The 15,322-nt window shown below is 43.4% G+C and overlaps 2 protein-coding genes across 4 annotated transcripts in view; one reads left to right on the top strand and one right to left on the bottom strand.

The window, feature by feature from the left end:
* Positions 1-15,322, bottom strand: part of DOCK1 (dedicator of cytokinesis 1) — a 271,299-nt gene that overhangs the window by 147,176 nt on the left and 108,801 nt on the right. The gene's annotated exons all lie outside the window — the stretch shown is intronic.
* The window catches only part of INSYN2A (inhibitory synaptic factor 2A), a 40,461-nt gene that overhangs the window by 6,980 nt on the left and 18,159 nt on the right, over positions 1-15,322 (top strand). For both annotated transcript variants that reach the window (XM_009087100.4, XM_050976531.1), the window contains exon 2: positions 4,971-6,132. In XM_009087100.4, coding sequence (XP_009085348.1) covers positions 4,976-6,132 — 1,157 coding nt within the window. In that variant the 5' untranslated portion in view covers positions 4,971-4,975. The remainder of the gene's footprint in view (positions 1-4,970; positions 6,133-15,322) is intronic.

The raw sequence follows: 15,322 nt of genomic DNA, 5'->3' as shown, positions 1-15,322 counted from the left end.
CTTATTAAATCGTACATTTTATTTGTTGCCACTTAGTTCTGAAGCTGAAGCTCACAAGAGCATTTAAAGGCATTTATTGGGTATCTCAGCCATAAGCTGTGACTTTATACAATCATTCTCACAGAGCCTGCCAATGCATGGGAGGGGGGAAAAGACAAATCCAATGCCACAGGATCCTGATCATTCCAAAGGAAGACTTCCAAGGCACTTGGAAATGCAGCAGTAAGGATGACTTGGGTATTGAGCAATAAATAAGGAAGTTCAAGAGAGACAAAATTCAAGTTCAGAGCCGCAGGGTTTCGAAAGAGAGTTAAAAAAAAATACTGGTTTGACATTTATCAGCACTGCTAAGTCTGTTATTCTACATGAACGAGCCTGTGATGAAATAAAGACAGGCTGGGCTACCCCAGCAGTTTTCCTAATAATCCTCTCATCAGTATTTTTTAGCCCCTAAAAACTGGGAATACCTGCAATCCTCAGATTTATCTGGAAGTCAAATTTCTCCTCAGTCCTTTTGTATTAAAACCCTCCAAAAGTTCCTTACACGGGCAAAGTTTCTGCAAACGACTTCTGTAATTAATAACTGCCTAAGATAATTCATTAATGTTTTTATCATGTCTTTTTTACTGCACATTACCAAATAATTTTAAAGATTCTGACATAACACTGTCAGATAATCAACAATGAGATTCCTTTGAAAAGAATATAAATACTCATTTAATGAAGTCTAAATGTATGGGATATTTAGAATTAACATTAGGTTTCTATACTGGATTTGTTTCTATGAAGTAAATCTGAGTTTCTTTCTGCTCTTTATTTTTAACAGTATATTTGGATAAATATTCCATGGAAACACTTACGGTTTATTGACATCAAATATTTCTTGAAAACTAAGTGGTTTAAGGCAGTATTTAGGCATATATAATTTTATTTGAAGCAGTGGGGATTTCTTAGGAGAATGTCTAGCTTGGAAATATCCAGAAGCCTAAAGATGCTGCAGATCACTTCCTACTTTCCGTGCAAAAAGCCAATTATTTGCAATTCCCTGCATTATTTGAAGCCAATCCATCCATCCACAAAATCCTGTGTGCTCTTAACACACGCACAGATGTTTCCAGCTGCACCTCCAAAGCCTTCACTTGCTCTGGAAACCCAAGGACTGAACTCTGTGCCTTTCATCTGCATTTGGAACCTGCCAAGTTTGAGCCCACTCTGAGTATTAACACATCCTGAATCTGCTCCTGTGTCATAAAACTGACAGAGATAAAATGGAAATTGCAAGGTGAGTTCCAAACCTCCTCTCCCCTCATTAACCAATCAGTCTGGAAATTCCACCCTGTAATTCTCCTCCCAGAGCAGTGACTCTGCAGAGTTTGGGATGCACAGTGAAGGTCCTGCAAAGATGTGTGCCACCTAACTGGTGGTTTCCACAATTACCCAAACATTTTATACCTACTCAGAGCTTCTCTGTGCATCACTTTTTAGTTGTTATTATTATTTAATAGTTTATTTCCATATTCAGACATAGAGGGATGCTGCTTCAGGGTAGTCAGCCACAAGTTTATAAAAAATCAAGGCTAAAAACAGAAAAACTAAGCTTGTGATTACTTAAATATTTAGTTTAGTAAATCAGCTCTTTGTTTGGAGTAAGTATAGATAAAAAGTTGAACTCTATTATCTGCATGTAATTGACATCTGCAACTAAAATTCAAATTCAAAGGCTTTATTACCCCCCTGAGAGCACGAGCCATAAACTGAGGAACTCCAGCTCAGTAGTTTCTTCTAGTACCCAAAAACCCTGCAGAGATGGTGCTGTGGCAGTGCCTAAATAAGGCAAAATAGGAGGCAACACTGTCCAAACCAAAAATGAAACCAAACAGGAAATATTTTATCAACTCTTCCCTGTGAATTAACTCTCAATTGACTCTTTCCTCAACTGCTCTTTTATCAGCTGGGCACAGAGAGTTCCCCTCAGAGTTTCCCCTTCAAAAAAAATCTACTTCTTTTGGTTGTTGTCATTCTTAATCACAGATATCTCTAAAATTATTACTCCCAGCTACTACTGGGAAAAAAAAAACAACCTCTGGATCAGCTAAATCAATCAGGCCTGTGCAGCTGGGAAAAGGAGACAAGCAATTTGGTGAAGAATCAATTTATTGGCTATTAATGACATGCTCAAAATTAACTGCAGAATGAAGTTCCCCATTTATCTACTCTGGAGGATATCTCCAGACTCCTGGTTTCAGCTGGGTTGTGGATTCCATGAGTTCCATGGGAAGTCATCCCAAACAAACCCAGCCCCCAAAAATGATGGGATTCAAGTGGGAGGTAAAATAATCTGAAAATTGAGACAGGTCACAGAGACTAATGAAATATCAAGCCAATACTTGAAATTAAATTGCATGTTAATGGATCCTGCTGTCAAATAACCAAGTGCCCAAAAACTCACTTTGACAACTCCAAGGAATCCTAAGAGATGGTGACTTTCAGAGCTAACAGCCAATTTTTGTAGCCTTTTTGGGTAAAAACAGACACAGTTACTGAATATTTCAGATCTTTGTCAATGCAACATTTAATTTTTGCCACAATTTCTTGGGATCTCACAAACTCCCAATGGCAGATTTGGAACTAATGGCTGTAGTGGCTGCTGTCTTCTTGTATTTAGGGTTTTTTTGGTCAACTCATTCATTTTCCAGACTGTTGTGGAAAATTTGCTTCCAGTAGTTCTGAAGTGGAGAGGTTTGGTGTTTGACAGGAGTTTTTACAATAAATTTTTATGGTTCAGCTGCAAGCTAAGACTGGGTTTGCATCTTAGCCAGCACATTTTTCACTAAAACTTCCCAAATTCCAGCCCTGGATAGACAAAAAGATGGATGGCCCTACCTGCTCTGTCTGCAGATTGTCCCTCAAATAAAGGCACTCACAAACAGAATTACCATTCAAATACAGCCCAAAGCAGCCAGGACAGGACACTGATGTTACCCCACAACCAACTCAACTCGAACAGAAAATTCCTGACATTCAACTGTAGTTGATTTATTCCCCTCAAAATCTGTCCCTGTTTGTACCTCATGTGTTAAGGGCACAGGGATAACTGATCTTACCCCCTGCTCTGCTTTAATCTTCAGACTCCCCCTTAGAATTTCCATTTTATTCTCTCTTTTCCCCCAAAACAGAGACTTGGTCACCTTGGTATCAGATCCTAGGCTTCTATGTATAAAATAACCAGTTGGAAACTGGGATCTGGCAATCTCAGATTCCATTATTTGAGTGGTTTTGTCCTGAATTTTCTCTTCTTTTTGCTTCTTCTACAGACTTTGCACTACATCAGAGTCACAGAAAAACTTTTCCCCCTTCTCCAACGACTGCTGCTCCCTCACCACTCCCCGAGCATCACAAGTCAGACAGAAAAAGGCAAACTAGGGGGATTCTGGAATATTTCAGTTCCTTCTTCACAAATTACCAGGGCCAGGGAATTAAAACATGAAAAAAAACATTAAGTAATGACATGTTTTCATGAGATTTTTGACCCAGAAGTCCAACCTTGGACTCTGTGCCATGCACATCTGTGTGTGTCTTTAGGGAAGTGTTACTTTCACTTTTAAACCTCATAAACACTCAGCTTTCCACTGAAAATGATTTCCCCATTAAGCTTTCTTACTTTAAATACAGACTAGTCAAGGATTCATTCCCTTGTGCCCCTGAGTTGGCTTTCCAAAGCAGATGCTATTATGGCACTTAACTCTTCAAGAGTTTCACATATTTTATTAAATAGACAAAGGAATTTTAATTAAAAACATATTTCAAGTACACCTGAAAGTCCCTTTACTTGTTTTACATTATACTCCCGAGTCCCTCTGAGGGTTTCAACAGGAGATATATGCAGAATATTTGGATTAAATGGGAATTTGGTAATTCAGGAAGTCTCAGGGAGAAATTTGCACTACAGGAAAGTAAAAATTACAACTTCAAATGAGGTGTAAAAATGAAATCTTAATTATGCAGCTACTCCAGATCTCCTATGATGTGAACAACCACTGGGGTTTGGGGTTTTTTTGGGTTGATGCTGTGTTAAGCAGTTGGCATTTTCTCCTCCTTGAGGAGGAGCTTATATTTCAAAGGCAGATTAAGTAATTTCTGTGATTCATCACAGGTTTGGAGGTTTTTAGAGCTTTAGGATTTTTTGGGCTAAGCAGCTGTATCATAAAGGCACATTACTGCTTCTAGGAAAGGATGAGTTGTTTTGCATTTGAAGCAAAACCTTAATTGATGCACTGCTGACTTCCTCCAAAACTTCACTAATTCATCAATTCTACACACCCAGCACTACCAACAAGTTGCTAATAATAATTAATGTGTATTTAGTTTTAGCCATGGGGAAATTTTTTATAAAAAATCCAAATAATGACACCAACTAACTCGTTGCAAAGAACGCTGAATACCTTACACAGCAGAAATGCGTTTGGTAAGCAAGCACACTCTAAAAATAATGCCACTTCTTGCTACTAAACATTTGCATTAAAGGAGAATTAAGGGTGGGCAGAGCTCTCAACTTTTCTTCACCTGGACAAAGACACCTGGTTTTCAGTCTCCCTGTAGTTTTTACTGTCAGGTAAATTCAGAGGACTGGCTTCCCGGGAGCACATATTCCTGAGGGAAATTGCTACCTGGGAAGCCCTGGCATGACAGCCACGGTCCTATTCTGGGAAAATAGTTGTGAAAAAACTTCTGGCACCAGGAAACCTCCTCTCTGAGGAGCAGGCATTCACAACAGATCGAGGTAAAACATGATTCAGATCCAAATCTCTAGAAGATCACCAAGGGCTGCGACTCGACGGAATCGAGCGCGTCGGTCGCGAGTCACATCCGTGTCAGTGGGAACAAAGTGGCTTAAATATTGCAGAAAGCTCGGGGGAAAAAGTAACATTTCTGTTCTAACTTGAGGCTTTTTGCACTGTTTTTGGCTGCAGGCATCATGGTGAGTAAGGAGCCCAGCAAATGCTTACTCACCGCCTCGGACAGCGACGTCGAGCCCGCGGCTTCCCTGGCGCTGGAGATGAAATACGCGCTGGATCCCAACCGGCAGATCAAGAAACGGAACAAAGCCCTCCAGGTGAGGTTTAAGGATATCTGCGAGGCCCAGAACGAGCAGAGGGACAAGCAGCTCTCCACCTCCTCCACGCAGGACCCCGACAAGAGGGAGGCCAAGGCCATCTCCTACAAGACGGCCTATCGCAAGTACATGACGGTGCCCGCCCGCAGGTCCATCCCCAACGTCACCAAGAGCACAGGAGTCCAGACTTCCCCTGATCTCAAAAAGTGCTACCAGACCTTCCCTCTGGACCGGAAAAAAGGGAATATTCTGAAAAGCGCCTCGACCGTGGACACGTTACCGAGCGAGAACAACGGGTTCGTGATCGAGGTGAAGGACAGGGAGGGCCGGGGCTCGGGCGAGGCCGCGGCCTGGGGCAGGAAGGCCGGCAGCCTGCAGACGGCCGAGTTCATCTCCCACATCTCCGAGCGCGCCGCGCACGACAACGGCGCCGAGGCTTGGAAAAGCAGCAGTTTGCACAGTTCTCCCAAAGAGCCTCCTCCTCCTCCTCCACCCAACTTGGCCGAGCCCGGCGAGGAGGAGCCGGCGCGGCCGCCCGGCCGGGGCAGAGCGGCGGCGGCGCGGCTGGGGAGCGACGAGGCCGCCCAGCCCCTCCACGGGAGGGTCTTCAAGACTGAAGTGGCCACCGTTTACCTGCCGGCCTCGCAGCCCGACCTGCCCGGCCTGGGCGACTGGGGGCCGTGCCCCGAGGAGGACGACAAGAGGACGGTGCAGCTGAACGGGGTGCAGCCCCCGGCCGGAGATGCCCAAGCGTGCGCGGCGCGGGCGCAGTGCCCGGCCCCCGAATGTAGTGACCAGAGCCTGCAGGTCAACGTGGCACCCATGGAGGAGAGCCAGCCCTGCCGGACAGCCGTGGCCGTGAGCCAGGAATGCCAACAAATCGTGCCTCACACCGAAGTTGTGGACTTGAAAGCGCAGCTTCAGATGATGGAGAACCTGATCAGCTCTAGTCAGGAGACCATCAAAGTGTTGTTGGGTGTTATACAGGAGCTAGAGAAGGGAGAAGCTCACAGGGAAGGGTGAGTAGAAGCTTTTTTAATGAGTATGAGCTGATTGAAATGTCTTTTCCACCTTGAGTTTGCTGATGCCGACGCGTCCCTGCCGCCGTGCACGTGGCGCTCCTCACCCGGAGTTTTGCTGCTTTAGGAGAAACCTGCCAGCAGCATTCAGATTGCTATCTGCCAGTCCCAGGGTGTAATTAAGTAATTATTTAACGAAGGGCCCACAATACATCTTCTTGTGTCTTTTCTAAGGAGCACAGAACGAGCCGCTCTCCAAACAGGATTAGCGAGGATGTTTTCACATCAGCAACTTGCATTAGCCATAATTCCTCACACGGCATGAAAAGCAGCAGCAAAACCTTAATTCTGTAAGAGCCTTACCTTTTTAAGATTAAGGGATATTATTACAACTCCCAATGTAATTCCCCTAATGGCATATGAATCTCGTCTGGTTTCCTTTCACCTGAATTTTTCATGGTATTTTTATCAGAAGGAAATGAAATGAAAACTTTGATATTCAAAGTCTTCTTCGTAACTTTCACACGGCCCTTACCACGACAAACCCAAGCAGAAAGAAACAAAACTGTGTTTATGCCGAGGTTTGATTATTTAAATTAACCCACAAGGCATTACAAGTACTGAAACTGTAACTCAGTACAACCTTTAGCCTTTACCTGGACAATTCAACCCATCTTTTATCACCTTAACCAATATTCTGCAGAGTGACTCACCTTAGTTCCCTCATCTTTATTCAGTGAACATACCTCAAGATGTATGCGTGCTGTTTGTGTGTTTTGAAATATTTCTGTAGTTAAATCATAATTTGCCAGAAGACATCGGGACTTTAAAATTAAAAAACCTGCAGCTCGTTCTACAAAAGCAGCACCTGCTTTTGTTTGAGTCAGAAAGGTACATCTTTAATTTAAATTTCTTTGGGAATGTAGGAATCATGTGAATCATTAAACTGAACACGTCTGGCATTAAAAAGTCATCTTAGTTGGATCCTGCTGTCAACACAGCCATTGTTTTGTTAGTTTATTTTACAGCTGGTAATATTATTATTCATATCCTTATCAATTATCAATATCAAGGACCTTATCAAGTCCTGGATAATCAAACTGGGATGTTTCTTGGCCTACCTGAAAGCCACACAGGTTTCAATGATCTTAAAGATCTTCTCCAACCAAAAGAATTCTATAATTCGATTTTTTTTTAAATTATTATTCAAAAAAACAATTCCCCTGATTTTCTAAACTTAGAGAAACTGCAGGAGCTTTGGCAAGAAGTGCCAAGCTGCTTTCCAAATCACAAAATACAGAAAACTATTTCATCATCATCATAACTCATCACCCGCTCGCCGAGAGCCCTGAGTGCACAAACACCCACATCACCCCCTGCTATAAATACTCTGCTTCCTCCACACAGTTACACACCCAGTTTCATCCCTTCCCAAAGACACTGCAGCCACAGGTGCAGCAAACAGACTTTTTATTGCCCTGACAGAGCAGAGCTGTTAATGCAGCCAGTGCCAGGAGTGCATCCCTGCCCTTGCCACAAAACAGTTCTTGGCCAAACTGTCCAGGATTGTCTTCAGATAATTCCTCTGCAGCTGTCAGCCTTACAAATGCTGTATTAGCCCTAAAATGGTGAAATTATCCATAAATCCCAGTTTAGAATATCTTTACAGCCTCTTAGACTCGTGTCCTGGAGTTCACAAGACTCCATCTGACCAGGAAGAGCCTGGAGTCATTTCTTAGCACTGCTTTACACTTGGAGCCACTTCCAGCTGCTCCTGCACGTGCCCCAGACGTGTCCCAGACCTGCCCCCTCCCTGCTGGGCACAGAGGGTGTCAGGATGGGGAGGGAAGAAGGAGGGAGATGCACACTGGCACATTTTCATATCCCTGCATTCCAGACCCTTCTGATTTTGTGGCTGTTGGATGATTTGGAAGGAGACTGCACAGCTTTGTGCTCGGGACCTTCCGCAGCGATGCCTCTCTCAGAGCTGGGAGAACACTCTGTTCTCCAGCAAACACCAACACATCATTAACACAAAGCCTGTCTTTATCCCCAGCTCCCTCAAATTACACAACTCCTGCAATAATAGGCTGCCCCATCCTTTTATTAGAACAATTCTTGCCAATCGCTGCATTCATCCTACACCATCTTTGCCACAGACCCTGTGTAAACTATTACGGATCTCCTTAGTGCCAGCATGCTGAGCTTTTTTCCTGTTGTAACCAGGTTTTAGGTCAGTTTAGATGAAGAAATTACAGCAGTTCTGCTGTTTATTGTAGCATCTCCCATCTGCTAGAACAGCAAGAGATGTTTTGTATTTATGGAACTCACCTGCTTTTCTGATCCACATTAAATTCCTTAGAGTAACACACTACAAGAAACAAATACAAATAACACGCTGCTGGGAAAGGGAAAAATGATGAGGGAAAAAAACCACCAGAAGCAAAAAACAAAACCCCAGCTAAATTTCTTAATCAGATTTTTCTGCCTTTAAGGAAATCAGTGTTCTTTAAGTGCTGTTGCAGTGCCACGGGACTGGTGCACAGTGGATTCATTTTCACTAATATGCTGTAGGTCCTGAACTGCTATTACTGCAATTCATCACTAAATGAGTCGATGCCAGCAGAACTGTAGCAGCATCTCTGAAGGCAGCAGTCTCATCCTTTGGGTGCCTATCATCTATGTGTGCTTTTGAAAATGTCAGTGCTCCATCATCTGCAATTAGCAACAACAGCCAGCCCTCAACTCTGCTTCAAGGGAAGGGGAAACACAAAAACTGTGATCCCCCTCCAGTTTCAAAGGACATTATTAAAATTCTGTATTATGTGCATCATTATTTACTAAATCCTTGGCAAAATGGCTGTTCTACCTCTCTGTGTGGAAGCTCCTACGAAAAAAGCAAATTAAATCCCAGCAAACATTGCTGGATGCCTTAAGTCATGCATGAAGGAAGTGCAGGGCTGCAGCTTCAATTAAGAGTCCCAGCTCAGAGTTAAAACAACATTGAATATTGCATGATGCAGGGTGCAGCTTTACAACACAAACCCAGCTTTATGCTCCAGTTTTATTCTGATAAACCATCAGTGATCTCACTTCACAGACATATTTGTGTGTGTTCAGAGGAGAATTTAGGAAGCCAAATGTGTGGAGCATCACTAAGGCTGACAGGACTGCAAGCACAATGCAAGTTAATCATTCTAAAACCTGGCTAACAAAGATCTGTGAAATACAGAACAGAGGATGAGCATATCATCAGAATTACTTTGCTGCTGGAGAACAGCACTGACCTGCCCTTTAAATCCTTCCCGTGGAAGGAACAGTAATCTGGGCCCTCCTCATTATACAACAAATCAGCAATTTTAATAAACAAAGTGCTCAATTTGCCACACAAAAACAAGTCACAGTATTTTGACTCTGCCAGGCCAAATGCTACACACCAGACAAGAGTTAAATGAACCTGTTTCAGAGCTAATTTACATTCCTCTATTAGTCAGCAGTGGTTCAGGAATTTAAAGAGCTCTCAACAAACTCCTTCGAAGATGTTGTCATGGATGGAATTTAAATGTCATTGCTCGTTTTTCAATGACTAAGGGAATTTTGTGCCTCACATTCTCATTTCTGAGCAGAAAATAAGCCCATACTGTGTGTCTGCATGGAGGTTTGCACCCAAGGGAAGAGGAGAGCAGGGAGCATCCTCACCCGAGTGAGCAGCACTGCCAGCACTGCTCCTCAAGGTCACCCAAACTGATCCTCCTGCTCAGCAGAGATGGCAAATCCAAGTCAGGGAGCCAAAGCAATTATTGCCTGGGTTGTTTGCTCTGCTCCCAGCCCAGCCCTTCAGAGCAGACCAAGGAGACAGAGCAAATCAAGGCAGGAACATCCTCCATCCCCTCACCTTCCAAACTGGAGGTCCTTATTTCACACTGGAGAAAAGGAAGCTTAAAAGAGCTCACAAGAGCAGAGCCTGTGAAAGCACAGCCTTTGGGAGTGATGTGCCAGCTGCAGGAATGAGAGCACAGGGTTTGCTCTGGCATTTCCCCCCTCAGTGGCTTTGTTTTGCCTTTTGTTCAATTACAGTCCTGGCAAAGGGAAGGTTTAACAGGATCATTTCTAAGAGAAGACCTGGAAATGGAGGGAAACAACAGATAAGCTTAACTACAAAAGACAGCTCACTAGAAATAAATACATGAAAAGCAGAAAGAATAGAGCAAATTGCATCTGGGATGCACAAATTGTGTCATATTCTGAGTGACTCCAGGTTTTGGGATGCTGTAAGAACAGTTTGAGCAGAGGACTGTGATGAGAGCCTTTATTTCCTGCTGTGACCTTTTTACATCCATCCATTCTGTCTGGAATCATCTCTGAAATGGCCACACTCATTTCATTATCCCCAAAACCACCACCTCAATTTTTCCCTCTTTTCTCTCTCTGAGAGCTGCTGCATTTTTTGTATTTTTTAAATTTTTTGTATTTTTGCATCATTTACAGCTCATTCCCAAACACTTCAGAATCTGTAACAATCCACATTCCTGAGGCAGAGCCAGGGAATCTCTTTGGATTCCCTTAGCCAAGAAAAAGGAGTCATTTTGCACAAATCAGAGTTTGGTGGAACTTGTGATCCTTGGGCCACTGATGGTTGAGTGCTGCTCACTCAGCCCAAAGCAGGAGCAGTACAAAGACACCAAAAATCCCTTTACCTGCCCTCAGCAGAAGAAATTTGGTTTTCCAAGCTCTGAACCAGCCCCTTCCTGCTCCCCCAAGCACAGCTGGAGCAGAGCAGGCCCACACTGCCACCTCACCACTGGCATTATTCCATTAGATCCCAAAGCTCCAGTACCTGCTGCCAGTCCATGGGACCCCCTTGACCCCTCTTATCTAAAATTCTCTTAATAAAAAAATCCCAAAGCAACCAATGAAAGCTGATGATATAAGACTGACCACTGAAATACCCAGTATCACTGAAGGTAAAAAATCCAGCACCACCTGAGGTTTAACCTCAAATTCCTTTTTTCTTTAACCTCAAATTCTATTTTTTAAACCTCAAATTACATTTTTTTTAACCTCAAATTCCAGTTTTTAAACCTCAAATTTCATTTTTTAACCTCAAATTACATTTTTTTATACTTCAACTTCCTTTTTTTTTAACCTCAAATTCCAATTTTTTTTAAACTCAACTTCCAATTTTTTTTAACCTCAACTTCCAATTTTTTTTCTGAATTAGCTCCCTAAAACCTGTCAGGAGTTGGATGTCCAAAGGCAGGTACCAGGAGTATCTCAGAGCACAGCATTTCACAGGCCTTCAAACCAGAATGAGATTTATATTTTTGATAGGATTTTTCATTAGAGTTGGACACATTTATTCTGGGGCTGATAATCCAAGTTTCAGATCAGATTGACAGAGTGGATAAAAGGGCAAAGTCTCCCAGTTCCCAGACATCCTGGAACATTAATGTGCAATAATTCAGAGTTCCTGGGTACCATAACATTGAAGATAGAGAGCTCTTCAATAACCCTGCTGTCTGAGCCACTTTCTGTCAATCCTTTGTGAGGAATACAGTGGTGGGAGGCTTTCAGCCAGGAAAAGAGGGGAAAAAAAAAGGAAAAGTGAACACTTAACACCAACAAGAATGCGGAATAAACATTAAAAAAAGGAATAATATTTTTAGCAAAGTTACTTGGTATTAATGCTCTGTTTTCTCCCCAAAAAATGCCACTAGGAATGTTGTGAATCTCAGAAAATAGGACTTATTTTGCTAATACAGTCCAGCTTTTTATCTGCATATACTGTACAGGCAGAATTTAATGGAAATGTATTTGAACGACTGAGAAAAATAATTTGATTTCTATCTGGTTGCTATTCACTGGACTTTAAAACCAAGAGGAAATGTCATTCCCCACCACACCTGCCTGCTCCAGCCCAGGATCAGCAGCTTCAAAGTGAAATTAAGGTTCAGGACTTTTCCAGCAGATTGGCTGCAGGGACACAAAGGCCAATAAAAGCAAATCCCCACAATTCAAATCTGGAAAAAAAAATGATGGAGTCTATTAATGAAAGACTAAAAAAAAAAGTGTAAGCAAACAATATTTTTGCTAAATATACCCAGAGGAATTACCATGGATCAGAAGCTTCCCAATGTCAACCAGCTGCCCAAATCCTACACCTGCAAGGAGAGCTTCCCTGCTAAATCAGTCTGGTTTTTTAAAAAAAGAGAATGATTGAAGGTAAGGAATGATGAAGTTTGCACAATTAGAATAATCCTTTAATAACTGCAGTTTGGCTGTTGGCAGTACCAGAATGCAAAGCCACGAGCCTGTAAAAATGGGACCAAAATGAGCTTTAGAGTGTTAAATTTCTCACTGCTGCTCCTTCACCAGGAGATGAAACAACTGATTTCTAATTGACACCTCCTTCTGAGCCCCGTGCTTGCACAAAGGTACAATTATCTCTTATCCTGACTGAGGAAAAACGGCAAAAAAAGAGCAAAAAGACTTGTCTGAAGCCAGGGGTGCTTTGTTTTTAAACTGCAGAGGCTCCAGGTACCCCAGGTTCCAGATTTAGGACAGGCTTAAAAAAGCTCCTGTGTAGCACATTTAGGAAAGTGAAGGTGAAGAACTGGGAGATGATGGAGAGCTGAGCTGGATTCAGGTACCTGGGGCTTGGAATGAAATGATCTTTGAGATCCCTCCCAACCCACACATCCTGGGATCTGTGGCCTGAGGAAAATTGAAGTGAGGAGTGTCCAATCCTCCCTGACCCCAGCTCTGTCACTGCTGGGTCTCTGGTGGAACTGCTCTCACTCACACCTGAACAAAACTGAGGTGTCCACACTGTCCCACAGCTCTTACAGCTTTGGCTTTGAGCTTTGCCAAAGCAGAGGAATTTTGATGATGGATGAGTAATGCCCTGCCATGGAATCATTTTTTCCACGTTAAGCAGTAGTTAGGAAAACACTGCAGTGAAACTGGGCCAATTCTGAGCTCTCTGAGATGCTCTGTTGTGATGGTTTTTGCATGTCATGGAGGGATCAGTGCTCCAGGTCTACAAGAAGGAATCCTGCCAAATCCCTCCAAATATTCTGTGTTTGGACCTCTTTTCCTGATAGGATGATGATGGGGATGATCTCTACCCTGCAGGAACCAACCAGAAGAGGACAGACACAACTCTATGGGGAACACTGGGATTTTTCTCCCCTCAATTCCAGTGTCAGAGAAGCCTGGAATAGTCTGGGTTGGAAAGGACCTTCAAGACCATCCCAATTCCACCTTCCACTGTTCCAGGCTGCTCCAAGCCCTGTCCTTGGACACTGCCAGGGATCCAGGGACAGCCACAGCTTCTCTGGGCAGGGCCTACCAGGGAACAATTCCTTCCCATCCCAGGGAACAATTTCACAATTTCCCCTCCCACGTCCATCGACCTTTTTTCAGTTTAAAACCACAGAAGCTGTGTGTGGTCCTGTAACTCCTCACAAGGTCAGCAGAGGTATTTTGGCATTAAGAAGGAAGTTTACCCTCTGGAATATTTGAACCTGGAATCAGTTAGGTCATTTCTTTGATAAATAAGAGATTTGTTTATTGTCATCCAACAAGCTCCAAAGAAATTCCATGGATGGATGTAGAACTGTGGACTCAAGCAACGGCCACACTCCTGGTCTGTGGATTCTCCTCAAACTCCCATTATCCAAGGAAATGAGAAAACACAAAAGTACTGTTCAGGCTGCAACAGGAAGAGTTCAGCACTTCCATGATCCTTCCTGCTGTTTTTTGGTTCATCTCCATACATTTTCCCATCCTTCTTGCAAGTACAGAATCCCAGAACCATTTAGGTGGGAAAAGACCTCCAGGACCATCAAGTCCCACCTGTGCCTGATCCCCACCTTGTCACCAGCCCAGAGCCCTGAGTGCCACATCCAGGCCTTCCTGGAACACACAAACACCAGGAGCAGGGGCCAGCAATTCTCCTCCCTCTTTTAATTCTCTGCTGCTGCACAACGTTTGGAATTTTAAACAAGCCTGGCTGATGCAGTTATTATTTGAAGCCAGTGTAGGCTCAGAGATATAATGCACAAAGGGTATTTGAGCTTGAACTGAAATCTTAATCACAGCAAAATGATGAAATAATACCACAGATTTTGATTTCTCCCACCTTCCCTCCTTTATAGAAACAATTCCTGGGAGCAGCCTCAGTTGAGAAGTCCAAGGCAAGCAGAATGCCAGGGGTTGTGTTCCAGCAGTAGGAACTCCTCAGCTCAGGGTGGGAGCAGCAGGAGCTGTGAGGGCACAAGGATTTCCACCACCTAACACGTCACCCCAGCTGCTCCCAAAGTCACACACAAAATTAAATATAAAATGCCACAGATTTGGGTGTGTAAGAGCAGTGGGAAGTGGGAAGAGGAACACTTGAAGCTGCAGGAAAGGATGGGTGGGTGCAGCAGATCTGATGATGAGCTGCTGGCTCAGGAGGCTCCAGGCATCCAGGCAACGACCCCAAATCCAGGTAAAAACCCCAAATCCAATCCTGAATCCTCCCTCTGGGGGGAACCACAATGGGGAGAGGTTTGGGATGGAGGGGAAAGGGACAGAGCTCAGCCTCACTGCTGGAATGTGCTCCCAGATAACCTGCTGGAAGTGCCTGGCCTAAGAATTACCCAGCAGCAGTGCAGCTGCTGCTCCACCAGGGCAAATTCCCTCAATGGTTATTAACACCACGAGCTGACATGTTAATTATCCTCCTGATTTTTCTGATGAGACAACAAAGGCACAAATATTCAGGAGAGATGTTTGACCTTGCACACACCTAATTCCTGTAAGATTTTGTGATTTCACTTGAAATACATTTTAATTCTCTTTGTCCTCACTGTGTTTTTTATTAAAAAAACTCAACAGTCCTATTAAAATATAGAGTTATTTTTAAAAAAAACCCAACACTCCCTGACTAACCTGAGTATAATGCAAAATGTATTTACAGGGTGAAAGCACTTGAATTGCTGTCGTGGGAGTCGTGCCATACGCCCACAGTGCAAATACCTCAAAAAGCAAATTAGTCATCTGCTTCCAACTGTCAGGATGCAGCAACAGACAAACCACTGTCTTGGAAAGAGCCTGAAAAATCTCACCACTGACTTTCTGTACATGGCAAAGGATTTTTTTCAGAAGCCAGATCAGTAATGTCAACCTTGAAATAAGAAGAGAG

The sequence above is a fragment of the Serinus canaria genome, chromosome 6 (assembly GCF_022539315.1).
Source record: "Serinus canaria isolate serCan28SL12 chromosome 6, serCan2020, whole genome shotgun sequence".
NCBI lineage: Eukaryota > Metazoa > Chordata > Aves > Passeriformes > Fringillidae > Serinus > Serinus canaria.
Note: the sequence above shows the minus strand (reverse complement) of the source record. Positions and strands in the feature narration are given on the sequence as shown.